Source organism: Sander lucioperca, chromosome 4 (assembly GCF_008315115.2).
Source record: "Sander lucioperca isolate FBNREF2018 chromosome 4, SLUC_FBN_1.2, whole genome shotgun sequence".
In the NCBI taxonomy this organism is placed as follows: Eukaryota; Metazoa; Chordata; class Actinopteri; order Perciformes; family Percidae; genus Sander; species Sander lucioperca.
This window is the reverse complement of record NC_050176.1, coordinates 14,880,473-14,902,062: the sequence shown is the minus strand read 5'-3', so window position 1 is coordinate 14,902,062 and position 21,590 is coordinate 14,880,473. Positions and strand designations below refer to the sequence as shown.

General features: G+C 38.3%; 3 protein-coding genes and 1 long non-coding RNA gene across 10 annotated transcripts in view; 3 read left to right on the top strand and 1 right to left on the bottom strand.

The window, feature by feature from the left end:
• The window catches only part of LOC116042564 (proto-oncogene vav), a 22,039-nt gene extending 9,360 nt beyond the window's left edge, over nt 1–12,679 (top strand). For 2 of the 6 annotated variants that reach the window (XM_031288784.2, XM_031288783.2), the window contains exons 13-29: nt 1,260–1,328; nt 1,658–1,744; nt 1,829–1,914; nt 2,005–2,140; nt 2,228–2,337; nt 3,030–3,131; nt 3,242–3,336; nt 3,511–3,533; nt 3,732–3,765; nt 3,956–4,092; nt 5,885–5,950; nt 6,232–6,263; nt 7,386–7,496; nt 8,334–8,421; nt 8,601–8,733; nt 8,988–9,139; nt 9,231–9,458. In XM_031288784.2, the coding sequence (XP_031144644.1) occupies nt 1,260–1,328; nt 1,658–1,744; nt 1,829–1,914; nt 2,005–2,140; nt 2,228–2,337; nt 3,030–3,131; nt 3,242–3,336; nt 3,511–3,533; nt 3,732–3,765; nt 3,956–4,092; nt 5,885–5,950; nt 6,232–6,263; nt 7,386–7,496; nt 8,334–8,421; nt 8,601–8,733; nt 8,988–9,139; nt 9,231–9,284 (1,515 nt within the window). In that variant the 3' untranslated portion in view covers nt 9,285–9,458. Of the gene's footprint in view, nt 1–1,259; nt 1,329–1,657; nt 1,745–1,828; nt 1,915–2,004; nt 2,141–2,227; nt 2,338–3,029; nt 3,132–3,241; nt 3,337–3,510; nt 3,534–3,731; nt 3,766–3,955; nt 4,093–5,884; nt 5,951–6,231; nt 6,264–7,385; nt 7,497–8,333; nt 8,422–8,600; nt 8,734–8,987; nt 9,140–9,230; nt 9,459–12,652 lie in introns of those variants that run through there. The other 4 variants (XR_004103257.2, XM_031288787.2, XM_031288785.2 and 1 more) reach the window with 4 other exon arrangements.
• ubl5 (ubiquitin like 5) lies at nt 10,632–14,586 on the bottom strand. 2 transcript variants are annotated; one of them, XM_031288800.2, is made up of 6 exons: nt 14,387–14,586; nt 13,958–14,022; nt 11,533–11,616; nt 11,399–11,436; nt 10,900–10,987; nt 10,632–10,866 (listed from the first exon to the last, which is right to left on the bottom strand). In XM_031288800.2, the coding sequence occupies exons 2-5, from the start codon at nt 14,011–14,013 to the stop codon at nt 10,944–10,946; spliced, it is 222 nt and encodes a 73-aa protein (XP_031144660.1). In that variant the 5' UTR covers nt 14,014–14,022; nt 14,387–14,586; the 3' UTR covers nt 10,632–10,866; nt 10,900–10,943. The 2 variants fall into 2 exon arrangements, with proteins under 2 accessions (XP_031144660.1, XP_031144657.1); XM_031288797.2 differs by having other exon boundaries at nt 10,632–10,987.
• On the top strand, nt 14,581–21,590 carry pin1 (peptidylprolyl cis/trans isomerase, NIMA-interacting 1). Its single transcript, XM_031288796.2, has 5 exons — nt 14,581–14,758; nt 17,867–17,949; nt 18,757–18,865; nt 18,960–19,070; nt 20,759–21,590. Exons 1-5 carry the CDS (start codon nt 14,701–14,703, stop codon nt 20,866–20,868), a joined length of 471 nt encoding a protein of 156 aa, XP_031144656.1. The 5' UTR covers nt 14,581–14,700; the 3' UTR covers nt 20,869–21,590.
• Nucleotides 19,079–20,750, top strand: LOC116042570. The gene is made up of 3 exons (XR_004103260.2): nt 19,079–19,448; nt 19,630–19,632; nt 20,457–20,750. It is a non-coding gene; the product is annotated as an uncharacterized LOC116042570 (long non-coding RNA).

Sequence of the window (21,590 nt, the reverse complement as noted above, 5' to 3'; positions counted from 1 at the left end):
AAATCATTCAGAGGAATACATGAATACAAATATATACATATACACACACATACACATACATACATGTATATACATATACACATACATACATATATATACATATACACATACACACATACACACCACACACAAACAACAAATTCTCATCTACAATTCATCTCGATAAAGAGCTTTTTTCCTCTTCTCCCAAGCTTTATCTAGGTAATTGGCTAATTTATATGTTTCATATGTGAACAGCCATCTCAGTCTTTGATCATCACCCATATTTACCAAATCAATCTCTGCCTTTATCCTACGAAACAAAAAATCACGCTGTTCACAATAAAAAGGACAATAGAAAACAAAATGGAACTCATTTTCTATATCATTCAAACAACACATGGGACAGATCCGTTTTTCCTCTTCTAAATTAACATATCGTCCTGTTTCAACAGTCAAAGGCACTTACTCTGTAAGTACTGTACTTAAGTACACATTTGAGGTACTTGTACTTTACTTAAATCCTTGTCTTCATGTCATGACAGTTTAGTTACTAGTTACTTTAAAAAATAAGATTTTTGCTGTACCAACAGCTTATAAAATAAATAAAATGTTTTGTTTGTTATACAAGTACAGCTTACAGCAATAAGTTAATTTTAATTTAATAAAATTATTTCGCAACTATTTCATATTTTCGTTTAAGTCATATTTCGTGCAAAAACAGTTCAAGGATTTGCTGCTTTTCCTTTTAATTATGTGAATTTTTAGTTTAGTAATTTTAGTTTATTTGGAATAGCTTAGAAGTTTGGTCACTGTTGTACAAAACAAGCAATGTGATATGTCACTTTGCGTCGCTTTGGGCTCTGGGTAATTGAGGCAGGCTTTTCTCACTATGTTCAGAAGTTTTACAAACCAAACAATCAATTGATTAATTGAGAGACAAACATCTGCAAATTATTCCATAAATAAAAATGATCAGTAGTTGCAGTCTTATATAAAATAGCCAAACATGAGCTCTACCTCAACCAACTACAACAGTAAAATCCTGCTTCATGAGTAATAATAATCTCATGATATATTATATAATAATTGATGCATTTAGTAATTACTTTTAAGTACATTTTCCTGATTATACTTCCAAACTTTTACTCAAGTAACACAAGTACACGTACTTAACTAAAGGATGTGAATATTCTCTCCACCGCTGGAGTGTAGCTGCATTACGCTCATGCATGTTCATTTTTCCAGTTTGTCTTTAATTTGTGTGTTTGTTCCTGCAGGAGCTGGTGAAGCACACCACTGACAACACAGAGAAAGACAACCTCCGCACAGCTCTTGATGCCATGAGAGTAAGTGTGTATGTTGTATTGTCTCTACAGTCCTGTGTGTCCTTCCTTCATATCCTAAAAGGCTTGTGGATCTTATGTTGTTTTTACGTTGATTTTATGTTGACTTTATAATGTTTTTTCTGTTACATGTTTGTGGTATAAAACAACAGATTGTAGCACTATGCCCAATACAAATTTCCCCTCAGGGACAATAAAGTGTATTATATTTTATTCTATGTATACTTTATGTGTGTTTGTGCCTGTCATCAACTTAAATTTAGGATATTTAAACATTCATTCATTCATTCATGTGTGTGTGTGTGTGTGTGTGTGTGTGTGTGTGTGTGCAGGACTTGGCGCAGTGTGTGAACGAGGTGAAGCGAGACAACGAGATCATCAAACAGATCACCACCTTCCAGTTGTCCATAGAAAACATGGTGAGGTCACAAGATTCACTTTTCATTTCTTTTTGGTCTTTTTTTCCCCCTTATTGCTCATCCTCACTCTCCTCTGCCCTTTAGACTCAGTCTCTAGCTCTCTACGGTCGCCCCAAGATCGACGGAGAGCTAAAGATCTGCAGCCCGGAGAAAAAGTCCAAACAGGACAGGTGTGTGTTGTATGTGTCTCAGTGTGTTTTTCACGTGCTAATGCTACGTATCTGACCTGTTGTATCTGTGTGCGTTTGGCTGTTCGTCAGGTATGCATTCCTCTTCGATAAGGCCATGTTTATCTGTAAGAAGAAGAGCGGAGAGACGTTTGAGCTTAAGGATACCATTGAACTACAGCACTACCAGATACGAGACGAAACCTCAGGAGAAAAGGACAATAAGAAGGTATTTCTACTATAATGTATCAACAGTTATACCAGACAGTGCATCTATTAGGCATCCATGAAGCTAACAGTGTGTGTTTGTGAACAGTGGTCCCATTTGTTCCTTCTGCTGGACTGCTATGGGAGGTGTGGATACGATTTATTCTTCAAAACCCGAGAACTGAAGAAGAAATGGCTGGAACAGTTTGAGATGGCTCTGTGAGTTATCACACATGCACATATACACATGGACATACACACACTGAATTCTTGCCAAAGATAATAGTAAAGGGATTGATGTAGTAATCTCATGCAGCTACAAAATTGTTATTAGTAATCTGGTAATTTTGCTGATCAATTATTGCCTTTTATAAAGCCTCATAATGATGGTACAGCATCTGATGATGGAATTCTTAAAATGGAGCATTTACCAGCAATATATTTACCTTAGGAGTTGGAATAAATGCTAGACTTATATTTGTCCTGTGACTTCTTTGTTCAAATCTTGTTTTCACTGCCTCTAAGTGGCCAAAGATTAGTCAGTTATTTGCAGGTTTAAGTTAATCAACTTCTTTTTTTTTCATCAAATATTTTATTTTTTTAAATGATCCATAATTAAATTAAACAATCTTAAACATATTAGAAGATAAAGTTTAGCTGCAGCCACTTGTCATGGTTTCATGTTGCAGTTTTGCTGATTGCTCAACCCTCTAGGAAATGAACATGATTTGTTGATTATGGTATTTGCAAACTGCACTGTGTTGTTGCTGCTGCTGTTGGTTTCTTCAGTCTCCGGAATACCAAATAGAAGTTTTCTGGGCAGGGGGCAACTTTTTTACTCTCTCCAAATCCACCTCTGTGAATTCTTGTTACCCCAGCATTGTCAAATCCATTTTACTTCATGTTTGCAGGTCGAATATGTGTCCAGATAACGCCACAGCAAACAACCACGACTTCCAGATGCACTGCTTCGAGGAAACCACTTCCTGCAAGGCCTGCTCGATGCTGTTAAGGTACTTTATCTCACTAGTTGTTTCTCTCCATTTCATCTCTTACTGTAGCTCCAGTTTTGTTTTTTAAAGATTTGTCCTTGAGGCTGAATCTCTCTATCTGTCGTCTGCAGGGGGATATTTTTCCAGGGCTATCGCTGCACTCGCTGTAAAATGGCTGCACATAAAGAGTGTTTAGGCAGAGTCCCTGCCTGCGGACGAAACTCAGGTCTGTATATGTGTGTGTGAAAAGTGTGAAGTGTGTGTGTGTGTGTGTGTGTGTGTGTGTGTGTGTGTGTGCGTGTGTGTGTGTGTGTGTGTGTGCGTGCGTGCGTGCGTGCGTAAATACTTCTGAATAGTATAATTATCACTTCTTACACGGATTGTCCTTTTGGAAATACAGATCATGCTGGTACAACGAAAAAGGTAGGACTACATTTATCTTTGACATTGATGATATGTCTTATATTATTCAGGTCGAGGTGATGAATAAGCCCTTGTTGGACATTTTTTGTCGCCCTGCACAATATTTTACACGTCAATTTTAATGTCCTTTTTTTGTGTGCAAATAGATCAATCTTGAAGTATGCTTTCACCAGTTTTATTGTCTTTTTTCCCCTCCAGAAAACACAGAGGTCCTCCGGACATTCCAGCGTTGGTAAGAAATAACATGTTACAGCACATTTTTAGACAAAACATTACAACCTTTCAGTGTTGTGGTCATTTTTTATTCTCCAAAGCAACCTCCTAAATGTTTAAGGATAACTGGAGTCAAAGTTCTTGCTTTGCCTGTCAGATCTCCTTCCTCATCAACGTCTCCTCTTTCTCCTCCTCGCTCTTGATCTCAGGATTTCCTAAGATGGAGGTGTGTCAAGAGTATTATGGCTTGCCGCCGCCCCCTGTGGGCTTCGGCCAACCACTTCACCTCTCCAAAGGTCACATCATTGAGCTGACCCGGGCCGGTCCTGACCTGCCATGGTGGGAGGTAGCGTTAAAAACCAAATATAAGCATATTACACTCTACTATTCTGAAGGTTGGGGGGGGGGTGTCACACATTATTTTTTTATGTTTTCAAGCCTTGCTTCCTGTGGTTAATGTGTAGGTGTGAGCTGTTTGCGTCTTTTTCAGTCTCTTTTGTCATTTTCCTCTCTGTATCTCGTTTCTCTCCCTCCCTCGTGCCCGGGCAGCACACCTAGAGTGTGTGATTCATTTAAAGAGGTTTTGATTTGGAAAATAACTCAAAACTAATGGCTGAATTCCATTTAGCTGCTTTGGTTTCAGGGTCTGGTATTGTTCATGCTGGCTTACTGACTGACTGTTACACTGCCATGGCTTTACTGGTACATTTGAATGGAATTCAGCCATTGTTCATGTTGGTAGTAACACCTGTGCTTTACCTACTATGACAAGTCTGCCTTGAAAAAAGACCTATCAGATACCATTTACCTTGTTACTGATCATTTTTCTAAAGCATACCATAGTTTGTAGGTTGATTTGTGCATTTTTACTTATTTTATTGTTGCATGATAAAGCGGCTACAATTTTGTTTACTTGATGGTGCATTCAAGTGTTTGTGGGAAACTTTCATAGTCAATGTTTGAGATTTCATCATCATTGGATTCCAGAAGTGCAATTCACAACAATAAGCAACATTGTATTTCTCTATTTCTCGCTGTGATGATTAGAAATCTCAATCAAGTTTCTCTGCAAGTTGTGTGGCCGGGTTGGCTCAGTGGTGGAGCAGGCGCACATATACTGAGAGGTTTATGCCTCGACGCAGATGTCCAGGGTTTGAATCCTACCTGTGACAATTTCCTGCATGTCTTCCCCCTCTTTCTCACCTAGCTGTCCTGTCAAAAATTAAAGGTGGAAAAGCCCAAAAAAATAATCTTTAAAAAAAAAAAAAAAAGTTTCTCTGCAAGTTCATTTTAAATTAACACAAATCGAGGGGTAGTAAGGACACGTTTATTAAAGTGCTCATATTATGCTCATTTTCAGGTTCATAATTGTATTTAGAGGTTATTTCAGAATAGGTTTACATGGTTTAATTTAAAAAAAAAAAAAACACCATAGATTTGTTGTAGTACACATTGCTGCAGCTCCTCTTTTCACCCTGTGTGTTGAGCTCTCTGTTTTAGCTACAGAGTGAGACATCTCACTTCTGTACCATCTTTGTTGGGAGTCGCACATGCGCAGTAGCTAGGTAAGGACTACTAGCCATTAAGAAGTGTATGAGGGCGTGCCATGCTAGCAGCTAGGCGAGCATTTGTCACGGAAGTAAAGGCTGGACTACAATAGAGCTGTTTGGAGCAGTTTGTGAACAGTGTTTTTTGTTAGAGATGGTAAGACCCTTTGGGGTGGACTTTGGGCTTTTTCACTTTGTAAACCTATAACGTGCACGACAAAGATATATTACACAATAAAGGAAAGGAAAAAAGCCAAAAAGCATAATATGAGAACGTACTTACTTACTTGAGAAGTAATAATAATATTATAAGTAATCTGACGTCCTTGTGGTAAACCATGCAAAACACTGGATTGTGGGTTAATCTGTCATACTGTTTCAAGCTTTGCAAGACTTCCTCAGTAATTCCTGCATGCAAATTGGGTGTGAATTGCCTCAGTTCAATATCAACTGCATATGAGTCATTTGTTGTAGTAGTAGTTTGTTTATAAGTTACTTATTCATGTCGATCTAATGATCATTTATATGTTGCAATGACTGCTTGATCCACCCGGTCCGGCCATGTGATTTGTTGTTGTGTATGTCACTCAGGGAAGGAACCTGACTCTTGGTCAAATGGGATGGTTCCCCTGCCAAAAGGTTCAGCCCTACGTCTCTGTGAGTATAATCCAACAGCCAACAAGAGAAACACCAAACACCCTCCACGAAAACTGAAAATGCCATAAAAACCTTTAAAAGAAAGCAAAGTTTTTCAAATACCTGAGCACAAGAAAAGAAACAAATGACATATATGTTCAGATAGGTCTAGTGGTATACAGTATGTCTGCTTGTATATGTTGACTACCATTTCATGTACTGAAACCAACATTAGCAGTATTAGGAAGACATGACCACCTTTGTTTTACATCTAACCACTGTGTGATCTCACGCTTTGCCAGAAGCAGACCCCTGACCTGTCGGGCTTCAACTGGTGAGTGTCAAAGGGAACTAGGTTAAATAACTTTCTCATCAAATGCCTGTTATCTCATAGCTTCATTTCTTCCTGTATTGCAGTGCACTGCAACAGGGACAATTAACACCACAGAGCTGAGACAGAAAATATCACTAATAGCCACAAAAACAGAACCAGATACTGAAAAGTATTGATGATTTTAAAGCCGCTTTTGGGGCAAATTGTATCATTGTGAACATGAGACCATGTTCAATGGTGATTTTACACTTTAAATAAAATTTGATTGATTGATTGATTGATTGTGACACTGATGCGATCTAGAACCTCACATCATTGTTTTCCATTAACAAAATAACCTTTAGTTATTCGTCACCGATCCCATGATACCTTGATAATAACAATGATGTACTAACTCTAGGGGACTCAAAAATGGTCTTTAAAAAAAACAGGTATTGTCCTTTAAGTCATCCTGGATAGGATTTGAAAATTATATACATTGGTGCCACCTGGTGGTAACATCAAGTATGCCACTGTGGAATGAAAGAAAAACACAAAGGAACCCACTGATTGCACCAATTTTCACTCACATCATTTTTCTACAAACAAAAAAAAACATACGTCATCAGAGTAATCTGAAAGAAGCGTCAGTCACGTAAAATAATAAAAAACACTTTGGTGGCACTAGTTTTCACACCTCTATTTAGCATTTATAATCAGTACATACCCACTTAATACATTATTACACACTATAACATTGTTGTAAGCAGATACACGTGGTTTTAATGTATTTGTCAACAACAGTAACTCTTCCTGTGGGCACCCATAATAGAGGCTGGTGTATAAACAGATAAATAACAATACAGTAAGATGCAGTTGTAACAATATTGAATGTCTTTATAGGAGAAGTTATAACTGCTGACAAATACTGTACATTAATAAGCACTTGAAATATACTTATAGCTGCGTACAACTACATTATAGTGTGTTATAAACCACTTATTACTGTGTTACTGCAAAACTTTGTAATTTTTTATTGAAACAGACATGTTGGCCTGACACGTTGTTGTTGTTGTTTGTTTAACATTTTATAGTCCTTGCTTTAAGCAAATAATAAGGTTCGGATTCTCACTGTGCTTGAAGGTTCGCAGGGAATATGGACCGAACCGCTGCCAAAAACCTGTTATTGTCCCGGTCTGATGGAACTTTCCTCGTGCGGCAGAAAGATGGAGGAGAGTTTGCTATCAGCATCAAGTAAGCCTTCGCAGATTTATCAGTAAACAGAGTTTAGTCAAGAGGAATGCTTACTTTTCTGTTTACAGATTGAAGATGGCCTCCCAATAAACTTTTTGATTTGGTCTAAAGATGGCTAGATGTCTCGGTTAAACCTGGGATAAATTTGGTTAAAACAATGTTTTAGACATCTTGGTTACATATAATATTGTTCTAACAGCATTTCAATGACTATATTTCAGGGTGTGAAGCAGGTCCTACTGTATACATGTTGAAATGCTGTCGAAACAATGGTTGTATGTAACTATTCTCTTAAATTGAATTCTCTGTTTCCAGCTTCTTAACTTTAAAGAGTTGCTGCATGTCTTTGTCTTAAATGAAAGTGAATTAAATATCTTTCGATTTCCGACTGTTGGTTAGACAAAAGAAGCAATTTGAAGACATTGCCTTGGGCTCTGGGAGCATTTTCCACAATTGTCTGACATTTTAGGGACCAAAGGATTAATCTTAGAAAATAATCTGCAGTTATAATTGATAATGAAAAATATTGTTGGTTTCAGCCCTGTATGTTACCCAGATGTCTTAAGTTTTAACCTCACACTCAGGTCATGATCTCAGCTAATCTTAGATAGATAGCTGAGCTCAGGTATCACTTCTTCTCAAAAGTAGAAAAATACATCTTCTCAAACAAACATGATCTATAAAAGAATTCTCATATGAACGCCATTCATCTTTGCAGAAGTGGAAAAAGTCAGTTTTCCATCTTTTGAGAGGAGCTGCGACACCATTCGGCTATTAGACACACTGAACTTTCCCTTAAATGTTAATAATCACAGAGGACTTGCGCTGCTCTTCCAGGTTCAACATGGACATCCGACACATTAAGATCACGTCCACTGAAGGCCTGTACCGCATCAACGAGAAGAAAGCCTTCAAGGGTTTAGTCGTAAGTCTAACAAACCTCATCTGGCTAAAATATGACACTGACCAGAAAGAAATACACTGAAACTTCCATTTACATTGCGAGTAACCTGATTTCCTTCTGTCAAACAACATCCAACATCCGTCTCATATGTTCCTCAAACTCTTCTTCTCCTTCTTTTACTGTTCTTCTTCCTGCGTTAGGAGATGATTCAGTTTTACCAGCAGAACTCTTTGAAGGAATACTTCAAGGATGTGGACACCACGCTGTGTACGCCTTACAAACAGCCAGAACAACAGAGCAACTCGCCTAACAACATGCCAAACCCCACACCAGGTACAGTACATCTCTGTCACTTCACACACCTCATTATTAATATTGTGTTAAAGGAATAGTTTGACAATTTGGGAAATACACTTATTCGTTTTCTTGCCGAGAGTCAATTGAGAAGATTGACACCACAATGAAGATATAAAAGTGTTATCAACGTTATCATCAAACTCTATGTGAGAAAGCGAATGGTAATTTCCCAAAATGTCCAACTATTCTTTAAAGCTCATCCATGTTGCAACGTTGGCCCTGTCTGACAGGAGGCAGCGTGAATAGTTTCGGCGTAGTGAGGGCCAGGTACGACTTCTCAGCCAGGGACCGCTCGGAGCTGTCGCTGCGGGAAGGAGACACCATCAAGATTCTCTCCAAGAAAGGTCACAGTGGTTGGTGGAAAGGAGAGGTGTACGGCCGGGTGAGGAATTTGCAGAAACAAAACAAAACAAAACAAAAACATTTAGAGTTTGAGGCGTCTCGTCTTACCTGCACTGCTCCTGTGTTTCCAGGTGGGGTTATTTCCTGCAAACTATGTGGAGGAGGACTACTCTGAATACTGCTGACGTGGCTCCAGAGGAGATGTGTAGCCCCATACTTCATGTGTGGAGGTCTATGTGATGCCTGATTTCCATCGATTGCATTAACCCATATACACGAGTGTGGCTGTGTGAGAGAGATACTGTTACTTTTGATCCAATGACTTTCTAGTGATGTTAATAAAACTTTTGTTCAGCTGATCTGATGAATGTCTGCTTCATGTATGTACAACTTACTTGGACCAAAGCTAGCACTCAAACTTTACACCTACTGTACATGTGATTGTTGAACATCTAATTTCAAAACTACAGTATAGGCATTAATCTGCTGCTATAACAACCTCTGCTCAGGGCTCTGAGCAGGACAGTCAAGTTCTGCCACACCAAACCAAAAGAACATTTTTTTATAGGCCTGGCTTTGTGCACAGTGGAATTGTAATGCTTAGCAATAAAGACTGGGACATTGTGATGTTTAAAGTGTCTTCCCCAAACTGTTGCCACAAAGTTGGAATCACACTATTGTATGAAATATCATTTTGTGCTGTTAGCACTAAGATTTAACTTAACTGCAACAAAGAGGTCTGGTCCAAACCATGAAAAAAACAGACCAATTAGTGGGGGAAGAATATTCAGAGCCTTAAGTAAAAGTATTAATACCAGTGTGAAAAAAAAAAACTATTGTAGGTAGAGGTTCTGCATTTAAAATTGTACTTAAATAAAAGTAACCTTTAACAGTGCTTTATTGTTTAATACATTGTATTATTATTGGTGCATTAACATGTATGCAGGATTTTAGTCAGTGGGCTTTTACTAGCTACAGCTTTATATAGCGCTGGGTACTTTTAAACAATGTATGTTTTATAAACTGATCAGATCTTTTGAATGACAAAATCTCAACCTGTAAAGTAACGTGTATGTCCAGCTGTCAGACAGTTGGGTAACAAATACATTATTTTCCTCTCTGAAATGTAGTGAAGTAGAAGTAAAAAAAAAAAAAAAAAAAAAGTAGCAAAATGTACTTTGTTAATGTACATTGTTTGTACTTAAGTACAGTAATTGAGTAAATACATGTATTTACTTTCCATTACTACTAAGACTAAAAGGCCACAATCATTTGATACTTTTGCCAACAAAGTGTATACTGATACTCAGATGTCATTTCCATGTTTTAAGACAGTTAAAACTATATTTTTTTGCACACTGGCAATCTTCTTCAAAGCTAGAAAGCAAAGACTTAAATTAACAGTAGTGCAATTCCCTTTGCATACAGTAAAATTATGAACATTTTAAACTTATGTGCTTTATGTGGAGAAGTGGTACACAACAGGTTACAGTTAATATTACAGGACAACAATGACCAGCACTCAGCCATGTAAGTAGGTAAATATCTGCTTTAATTCCAAAATATCAAAACAAAAACGTTAAAACAACATGTCTTTCACACAATTTGAAGGGCAAAAATCATAAGCTAAAACAGAGATCAATGTCATGTCTGTGTTTTTTGCTCTGTAGATACTGCGCCTTCTCTCCATCAGTTGGGTTGTCTGATCATGGTGGTTTCCTGCAACAGATTCCATCTCTGTCTGTCTGTCTCTCTGTGTGTGTGTGTGTGTGTGTGTGTGTGTGTGTGTGTGTGTGTGGCAAAAGGGTCGTCTGTGTGCAATTGAGTGGTGGTCCTCCTGTGGTCTACTGGTAGTACAGCTCCAGGTTCATCCCATCATGGATTTCATCTGCAGAGGTCGTGGTTAAGTACAACAGATCAGTATAAAAGGGTTCTGCACCACTGTCTATTCTGCGTATTACAAGTTTACGACCAATAATATGTTAAACATCAGAAAAATACCTCCTTCTGTTCAAAAAAACTGCTTTAGTTATCGTTGGTATATAAAGATCATTTGTCACTGCAAACATCAACAATACCACATCAGAACATCGCAATGGATTTTGTAAAACAGTGAACCCTGAAGAATGTGTCAGACATAATGAATTGACCTCTGGTAGTTAAAAGTCCGATGCTTACTTTAAAAGTTTGAAAAAAAATGTAGACTTTTGTGAAAATACAAAAAACGGTGCTACAGTATCAGTACCGAGCTAGTGGCAGAGCAGCTAAAAAAAATAAAGTTCAATTGTTTAAAGGATACAGTCACCGAGAGACACGTGGTCCTTGAATATGGTATACCTGTGGGAACAGAGGAGGGACATTTAGCTGCCAATAGAAGAAATAGAAATATTTGTTATAGTAAAAGCAGGGCAGTACTCCAGACAAGCAACTTACCATTTCTTTAGTACAATCTTGTCAAATCGAGTTCCTGTCTGGGCAGCAATGAGCTTCTTTAGATCTCCAATAGTGTCCTCGGAGCTGAAACATTTCAGTTAAGGAAGGAGCAACATGGTGGCATAGAAGACATTTAGAGCACTTTGAAATGTGGTTTAACTCAGTGATTCTCAAAGTGGGATCCATGGTGAAACATTTTCAGATTCATTACATTTATTAAAATGATCATGATGTAAAAGTTTCTTTATTCTTAGTTTAACAAATATTATTTGTTAAATCTATAATAAATGCTCAATGTTGGAAAATATTCAGATTAACACTCAAATTAATCACAACCTAAACTAAGCCGCCAACCTTAAAAAAGGCGTCTCATAAAAACCCTAAATTTAGAAGTCCGGCATTGACATCTCAGGTATCCAGGGCCCAGTTTTTCAAAAGTAATCCAGTGGGACTTAGGATAAATACAATATAAAATAAAGGTTGACTGATATATACATTTCTTCATATTTGAAGCATATATGAAGCATGTCACATCTAATGAGTTATAGACTATTGGATAGTATTGTTTTTGTTTTGCTATTTAACATTATAACAAAATAAGGAATGTAAAATGTTTCTGTTGATTACAGTGTTTCTGTTTCTTAAAATTAAAACAAACAATGGCTATTTGTGGCCACCAGTATTTTGCCTACCTGTTGTTCTTTGCTAAGCCAGTAGGCTACACTGTTGGTTCCATTTAAGGCTCTGGTAAACAGGATTTGGTAATCCTGAAATTTGGATCACAGTGATCTGAGAAAAACTGCGAGAAAAGTAAGGTGGATCAGGTGATCCTGAAGAGCAAAACAAATATGCATCAATTTGATCCAGATCAGATTTTTTGAAAAACTGGGCCCAGGAGTTGTTTTATTCCCTTAAATTGGTTTGACAAGACCACCACCCCTCACCAGCAAGCCAGGCTGTCAGTAACTATCACAAAAAAATGTCTGGTTGGAACTCAAGGATCTGACCACACTGACATAGCAGACCTGTCAGTAAAAACACATAAATAATAAAAATGTTGTTTTTTTTTTTAAGATTTTTTTTGCCCTTTATTTCTATAGGACAGCTGAAGACATGAAAGGGGAGAGAGAGAGAGAGAGAGAGGGAATAACATGCAGCAAAGGGCCGCAGGTCGGAGTCGAACCCACGGCCGCTGCGTCAAGGAGTAAACCTTTATATATGGGCACCCGCTCTACCAGGTGAGCTAACCAGGCGCCCAAAAGTGTTGTCTTTCACATAACTATACTACAAAAGTGTTAAAACTAGGCTATCTCAAAGTATTACAGGGGACATACATGAGGCGGTCCCCAGTATATTCTCTATATTGTAAGGGGTCCTTGGCTGAAACAAGATTCAGAACCTCTAGTTTAACTAACCAGGTCAACATGATTTTGGTCTGTCTAACTTTGTTTTGGACGCAAATGGAGGATTTATTTGTTGATCTTGGAGGAAGTTGTCTTGAATTAAGTGTGCTCTTATTTTGAAATGAAAGACGCAAAGAATGCACTCATTATTAGTTGGTGAGTTGAAGTCAAAAGGAAAAGCATAGAGTGGAGAAAAGTAACTGAAAAGTGGCAACAGTGTTGAAACAGCGCAATAAAACTGAGACATTTACACTCACTCCAAAAAGGAGTAGGTATGTTAAGAAGTAGGGGAACTAAACGGAAAGAGCAAGTTAACAATAAGCAAGCTGAGAATTGAACACAGCAACCTAAAGAACATACTGGAGTGTAGGGACAGTGGACGAGGCAGAAGATGCTACGTCAGCTTCCTAATGAGAACAGTACTGATGATGAAAATCTGACATACTGGACACTGTAGGAGTTAACTTACTTCAGAAGATTGCAGTAGCGCAATATTAAGGATGCAAGCAGCCCTTAAAACCCAAAGTGGAAGAGGAAGGTTAGTTGCCATGGCACTGTGGATAGTGACATGCATTTATACAGCACATTTGAGAAGCTGGAACATTCTCTGGTTCAACCTTTTCAAATATTAGGATCTGCTGCTTTTCTGTGTCTGTCTCATCATAGTAAACTGGGTTCAAATATTGGTCAGATAAAACAATTTTTATGAATATGTCATCTCGGGCTCTAGGAAATCGATTCATTGTAAACAAAATAAATTAAAAATCTAAAAACTTATCTGAAAAACAGTTAACCAGCACTTGCGGATTTAAACCTACACTTTCACTTCATGCTTGAAATTAAAGTCTTGATGCTCTGACAAATGCTCCAGATACCAAGAAGTGAACAATCTAACCTTAGGTTACGTTAGCCGTACGTTACAGCCTATGGCGTGGGCCCAAGCATTGCACATGTGGAAGGACGCATCATTATTATTATTATTATTATTATTCAGGATTATCTCCAGTTTCAGAGAAGGATACTTGCACTTGACCCGGACTTTCTTGCCCAGGCGATCGTTGCAAACCACCTCGATCATCTTCAGTTCCTGTCAGCCAAAGGAAATGTTAGCATAACATGTGGGAGTGTTGAGTCGATTTAAAGCCATTCCCCATATATCTTATGCCAAAAATACATTATGTATCTAGTTAGAGGCGATAGCTAATGTGGTTCATTCACAGTACGCCACATGAAAAAACAGAGCCTTTAAAGCAGGTTGTTTTTGTTTGACATTAGCTAACATCAGCTAGCTAGCTAGCTAGAGCTCACAACATCGCTAGCTAATGTTACATATTTTACAGACCAATGTGCGCAGTGTTACAAAGCACACACGTAAACCCACATTCTGTTTAGAAAATGTCGAGCATTGTGTTACATATATAATAACGGTGTGTTATCTGTGACATTCCTACCTGGAAATTCACAGCAGTATAAAAAATATTCCCACTTCGATGATATTCTCTGGACCGCTCTCCGTCCTGTTTTTACCGTAAAGCTGATTCAGTTTGTGTGTTAGCTTCTCAACCAATCAAATGGGCACAACGAAGATTGACAGCCCTCATTAACCTATGACAGGACAGAGAAACCCGTCAAAGGCGGACCTCAATCTGAAAACAACTCGTATCGTAAACACGTTGCTAACTGTCGTACTTTGCCTAACTGCAGTCCGACCACTCACACGGCAGCTACTGAAATTAAATTTGAAAACGCTGCTGCAGAAAAAATAATGGCAGACGACGAAAAGTTACCGGGTGGATGGGAGAAAAGAATGAGCCGCAATTCAGGTAACGTTAATGAAACCGAAGTCACGAGAAGCTAAACATGCTAGCTAGCTAGCTAAATGGCAATATGTTAGTAAACTTAGCTAGCTAGCTTACGAGCTAGCTGCCTCAGCGTCGTGGTTTACTGTTTAAACGAGGCGTATGGGACTTAAACTATAATAGAGATATGCTGAAACCAGTGATGGGTAACTTGGTCTTATAGGTGTGTTTGGTTAAATGTGGTGTTGTTTCACGATCGCGCCAGAGCTGATCCATTCAAGCTGGCTACTGCAGGGCCCCTGCATGACGTCATTCTGCTCCAGTGCCTCACGTGCAGACCATAGGAGCCTCAGCCTATACATCTATGACCTCAGCAGGGTTTACATATTTATGTTGGGAAGCCAAAAAGCTTAGTAGAGTCTTATTCCATTAAAACATACATCTTTTATAGTTTACTTTTCTCCCTTTTAGCTGGGACCTTTAGCTGAAAGGCTGCAGCACAACAGTGGTGGAAGTATTACCAGCAAAATGAACTTAAAGTTTGAAAAATAGAAGTACTCATTGTGCTGTAAAATGTTCCCTGTCAGTGTTTTACTATTATATATGATATTTTTGGAATGATATTACTGCTGCATTCATGTATATGTTGCATCTTACTGCTGTAGATTTTTAAAGTTGTGTTAATTTTAACTTCTTATATGCTGTTTATTTAGTTTAAGAAGTAGGGTTGAAGGAACACTTAATCTTTCAGTTTATCAGAAACATTCAACATCAACACATCATCTGGACAAACATAGTTTTCACTGGACAAGAAGGGTATGAAAAATTGTAATCTGAAAATGCTCTAAAGCTGTCAGACAAATTTCCCTCTAAATTGTATGAAGTTGAATCAAATGGAAATATTCAATACAAGTACCTCAAATTTGTACTTGAGCACAGTTCTAGAGTAAATGTACTTACACCAGTGCAGCACAATGTGGTTTATGTCCAAATATGTTTTTCAATACCTTTTTTTTAAACTGCACTTATCATTGTTGTCTTTATAAGATAAGAGATAAAATGTACACACATCAGAATAACACAAATACACATTAAGTAGACATAGGAGAAAAAATATACATAAAGTATAAGAAATAGAAAAATAGAATTAGTTGTAGTAATAATAATAATAATAGTAATAAAACAAATATTTCAACAATAAACACCCTTATATAAACAGACAGTATATAAACACTAGGGGTGGTACGGTTCATGAAAAAAACATCCGAACCGCTCGGTTCGCTTGTAGCGGTTCGGAGCGTGTGTGCGTCGCACGGTTCGTCAGTACACTGTTAATGTGCACTAACCACTTACTGCCGTAGTGCCCACTTTCAACACCTATGTTAAAATACTTACTGGAAACGACGAGGGGGATGAGCAACATGAACGCAACACATGGCAGCTGATTGGACGAACGTGTCACGTGGTTCTTGCTGCTCCCGAATTTCAAAACAGACTCTAATGGCGTCTCATTCTGAATACGATCTCGTATTTTACGAAAATAGTTCACCGAAAAGTGTTAGGCCATACAGTTGCTGAATCTGTTTTTTTGATCGACAAAGGTCAGTTTTAAAGATTTTCGTCAGATTTTGAGAGGCGCCGAGCCGCCCGCTTCTCAAGTGGAGTGTGGAGTGCTGCAGGTCATGTCCCATGCAGAAATGTCAAGTGGGAGAGATGAGGAAGGCTGCCCGGAGTTGGAGGATGCGCCAGCGTCGTATATAGTCTGGTGTGTGGGAACATTTTGGATTTCATGTTACCTATGATGACAGCGGAAATAAAACAATAGATAGAACTGCCACTGTGTGCATGTATTGTGCAACATGCATTCAATATGCTAATTTTAGCTATATATGATATGCTGAAGTATATTTCTGGAGTGTTAAAGATTAAAAGAAATAATAACAAGACCAAAAAAGAAGAAGTACCTCACATTATGGCTCCGTAGCAGATGTTTTTGTAAAAATAGGCTAACGATTGTGTCATAACCACGCGACTTACTGTCGCATAGTAGAGGAATTACCGTACAGTACAGGAGAAGCTGGCAGGCAGTTTCGTCTCACATTAGCTGTTTAAGTGTAATTACTAATGTTAATTAGCATTTTAGTTATCAATAATTAGTCTGTGCCTATGTTATCTCCTTACATATACCTACGCTCTCCGTCTCTGTAAGATTGGGAATGATTGAGATTTCTTTCGGCACAGCTACCAGAAGACTTACAACTTTCAGACAAGTTGCTCACGTCACGTTTACGTCGTCTCTCTCAGTTGGAGGCTGCGCAGTAACGCTCAGCCATCACCGGAAAAGTGCTTCTAATATCCTTCACTGGTCTCCGTCCAGAGCAACGGGATCTGTTGGTCCATTCTATATCTATGCTTGTTACCTCTCTCAGTGGCAGCTCCTCCACTCCATATCTTTATAACGGCGCTAACCGGAGCTAACCGCTAATCAGAACTAATCGTTGCCAACCGAGCCTTCCGTTCTGCGGGTTAATGGTGCTAATTTTGAACCCTGCCTGTATCCATTAACTGCATGTATGGACTCAAGCCCGAATAAAACCCTTCATTTTATTAAAATGGCTGTAAATGTTTTAAACTACAACTCAGAGTTGTTTGAATGACAGAAATCTGCTCAAGGTACAGTGTAGCGTTAGCGTGCCAAGTTGATGCTTTCTCTGCGGAGTGCAGACTGATTTGCTCTCGCGAGTCATGTGACCAAATCGCGTTTTAACACATCGCGATATTATTGCAAATACGATTAATCGTTCAGTCCTAATATCGATATATTGCCCAGCCCTGCTGGGTCACTAATATTGAGTTGGGCAACACGCTGTGACAAAATGAATGCAACTGGTTGCAGAAACCCTGGATTTTATATGATGATGATGATGATGATGGGACAATATTGACAAAGAAACAGTGTGTAATGTGGATTGGTCACTCAAGGTTAGCATTGCCAATGATACTGATCTGGGGTATTGGATTGGTGCATCCCTAAACATAATGTGTCAGTGTTGTTTTCAGTTTGTTCACCTGCTTCCATTTTGAAAAAATCAATGAGCAGCTTTCACAACTCTCTCTCTTTTTGCCCTCCAGGTAAAGTGTACTACTTTAACCACATCACCAATGCCAGCCAGTGGGAACGTCCGGTGGGAGATGGCCGTGGAGAGCCGGATAAGGTTATTATGTGTAATATTTTAGATGTATTTATTGTTATATAACAACAATCAACTTTTTTTATAGAGCACTTTTCAAAATAAGAGTTACAAAGTGTTTAGTTTACAACATGACATAAAACCAAGACTGAACTAGTTTAGTGATGTAATGATTAAAATAAGCGATAGATGAACAAGGCCTTTTGAGACTTTGGGGGCGGGAAACTGTAAAGCTTCGGAGAAGTGGTGACAATTGGTGGTCTGCAGAAAGTATAGCAGCCCTTCTAGACTGAAGCTGAAGCACTGCAACACCCCGCTCATTTCATACAGCAGTTGCAGTCCCATGTGTGTAGTAAAAAGGCTGGATTTTGTTTGTTAATCTGTATTTTTTTGTTCAGAAGTGCTGCAGTGTACACATATATATTTGCACAATATCCTAAAATACAATAATAATAAAAAATAATTATAAAATAATGAAATAATTTATAAATGTATTGTCCAAATAGCCTACATATAATTATTATTATATTGTTGTCGTCTTATTGGCGTGTGCTTTTCCTTCATGGTCAACATTTAGGCTCTGACAAACAAGCTTTGGTGCCTATGTATCATCCAAACATGCCAAGTTAAAATAAAAAATGAGGTCAAATGTTATTACAAGATATTTTAACTACAGGTATGTTTAGAGCCAATAATAAGAATATAGGTCTTTTCAGAGTTTAACTGTAGAGTGAGTGTACGGGAGACCAGGGAGGTTTTAATATTTTCAAAGTAGTAGTCATAGTCGTATTAATTCTGTGGTGATTTGACACTTTTTTTTTTTTCACTCAGGTACGCTGCTCTCACCTCCTGGTGAAGCATAATCAGTCACGTCGTCCATCTTCTTGGCGGGAACAAAATATAACACGAACTAAAGACGAGGCCCTGGATCTCATTCAGAGTAAGTAAGGCATCGGTGGAGGGGGGAGGGGGGGTGCTTCGATCAAGTCTGACTAACATGTTTCGTTTGTTCTTTATTTCTATGTTCTGCGCAGAGTACATAGAAGAGATCAAATCTGGAGAGGAGATGTTTGAGTCCCTGGCTTCTCAGTTCAGCGACTGCAGCTCAGCTAAGAACGGTGGAGACCTGGGATTATTTGGCAAAGGTACACACACACACACACACACACACACACACACACACAATACACAGTTACCTATTCATGGATACACAAATCCGCAAGAGTTATGCATATGTCATAGGTTGCTAAATATGTTCTAGTTTATATACTAGGATGATACAGATAAACATTGTTGCATAAGGGAAATAGATGCAAAAGATGTAATGATGGATGTTAATAATTACAGTTGACCAACAATAAAATTTTGGACTGATATCAGTTATTGTCAAAAACATGCATCAGGGTTGTGGTTGTCTGCCAGAAGCTGTCATAAATTGACTTCTTATCCAGTTCTAAGCCAATACATTTCATTGTCATTTCTGTCATCGTTGCCGTGGGGGCAAACAATCAACTCAATAGCCAGTCCCTCCAGGATTTCGTGGCCTTTTTTTGAGATTGTTGCGGCCCAAAATGCCTGATTTCGCGGGAGCTTTTGTAAAACATTGCGATAAAAGTTGCGATGTCTTTTGTATGTTTGTTGCAATGAAGTTGCGGGAGACAGTGAAAGTTGCAAAAAAGTTGTGATTTTGTTGTTGTTGTATAGTTCGTTAAAAAATAAAAAGGAAACTTGTTTTGGGGAGAATAAAACTACTCTGGGCTGAGTTTCCCTCGTAACCTTACCAAAAAGGCTCAGGATGTTGCAAATGTTGGTATAATATGAACGGATGAATGGATTTAAGACAAAAAATAATAATTTATTGAATGAATCAAATTTGAACATATCTGTCACTGTCACAGTGGCTTGTTGATCTTTACATTGTTAGTTAATTTCCTATCCTGGTCTGGGACACACATTCATACGGTTTGATAAAGTACTGACTTTAACTTATCATTGCACTTACAATAATGAGCGCAGCTGTCCTCAATTTAGGTCATCATGTAGTCTCATCTCCTTTTTTTCCTGCATCCACTGTGTGTGTGTGTGTGTGTGTGTGTGCGCGCGTGCATGTGTGTGTGTCCGCTGCAGATAGCCGACAGGATTGAAACGGCAGCGACTTTAGAGTGAAAAATCGTTACAGTGTACATTGATGTTAAAATGTATACAGGTTGGCAGGACGGTCTCAAATGTTGTGCACGGTCTTTCACTGTACATTTTGTTGGTAAATGTGAGATGTTCGAGTCACATACGTCTCGTCTTCATATCACAAACAAGGAAATGATCAACCCGTTCTCACTCCCGCTTGGTCATTGGCTCTGTGTTCACGTGGAACTGCTGTGATTGGTTGAAGTTGCGGGAAACTTCAGGTTATTGGTCGAATTTGCGGAAAAGTTGCGGTGATCGGTCAAAATTGCGAGTCGCACCAAATTCGCGGTGATTGGTTGAATTCGCGTGAATTGGCGCGATCGCGAAATCCTGGAGGGACGGAATAGCTGGCCGTGCCAATGTGACACGTCCACAGTTGACTTAAACCTATTGAACTTTAACAAGGAGATGATTATAAGTTAATAAACAAATATTATTTAAGCAAAAGCATATAAACATTACTGTTTAATATGTTTATGTATGCACTAAGTGTTACTTTCTTGGGGGGAAAAAAAATCCTTTTTTTGATTCTGAATTTATGTACAGAGCGGTCACAGATGATAACGTACAACATATTCTATGTGTGAATTTTTATTTGGATCTGGATAATTGTATTACTTTTAATATAAAGTATCCATTTATGTTTTAGGTCAAATGCAGAAGCCTTTTGAAGATGCCTCCTTTGCTCTAAAAGTTGGAGACATGAGCGGTCCTGTTTTTACTGACTCTGGAGTCCACATCATCCTACGCACTGGTTGAAAGGAAGACGCCACATACTGTACTTCCTCTTATATCTTCACACACACACAGTCCGACCCATCCAGACCTAATTTAATTTAATGACACACACCGCCCAATAAACAAAGTGTATGGTCTGAATCGCATTATTTTAAGCGGGATCATTTTGTTCCAAGCACTATATCGTATGAAAAATGTAATCACACTGAACATTAAGGAGTAGTGCAGATTATTCCTTTGAGACCTCAAACCTTTTATTAACCATGGCAATGCCATTATATAAAACATGAGTGCCTGTGACTCTGTTGAAGTGAGTGCATGTCTTCAGAAGGACCATTTATCATACGTTTTCCTGTAACCTTTTCCATTCCTACTGTATGTGTGCCAAAGCAGTTCCTCGATCTTGTTTTGGAAAATGGATTCATAAGACGTTTAAAATACTTTCTAGTTATTGCAAAACCCCTGCAGTTTGAGAATGCACTGTTATTCTGAGTTCTATACATTTAGCATTGCTGTAAATGTGTTGTCCTTTTGCAGATATCCAAGAACAGAATCATTTGTTTCCATTAAAAAGTGCATGTCTCCTCCCCCTTAGGATATGCAAAGATGGAACGGATGAAAACTTCCAGGTTTTAACAATCAGCTCCGCAGCTTTTAAAAGCATCAACGTTTAGATTAATATTACACTGTTGTGTCATTAATTGAAGTTTTTCTTTCAATAAAAAAGGTTTTTTTTGTAAGTA

What these genes read in the sequence shown, in the direction of transcription:
- ubl5 (XM_031288797.2), bottom strand. Translation starts at nt 14,013, where the DNA reads ATGATCGAGGTGGTTTGCAACGATCGCCTGGGCAAGAAAGTCCGGGTC. An exon ending in AAGATTGTACTAAAGAAATG is followed by an intron (nt 11,437 to 11,532) that starts GTAAGTTGCTTG and finishes CTGTTCCCACAG; the next exon opens with GTATACCATATTCAAGGACC. An exon ending in CCACGTGTCTCTCGGTGACT is followed by an intron (nt 10,988 to 11,398) that starts GTATCCTTTAAA and finishes CGACCTCTGCAG; the next exon opens with ATGAAATCCATGATGGGATG.
- pin1 (XM_031288796.2), top strand. Translation starts at nt 14,701, where the DNA reads ATGGCAGACGACGAAAAGTTACCGGGTGGATGGGAGAAAAGAATGAGC. An exon ending in GGCCCTGGATCTCATTCAGA is followed by an intron (nt 18,866 to 18,959) that starts GTAAGTAAGGCA and finishes TGTTCTGCGCAG; the next exon opens with AGTACATAGAAGAGATCAAA. An exon ending in CCTGGGATTATTTGGCAAAG is followed by an intron (nt 19,071 to 20,758) that starts GTACACACACAC and finishes TTTATGTTTTAG; the next exon opens with GTCAAATGCAGAAGCCTTTT.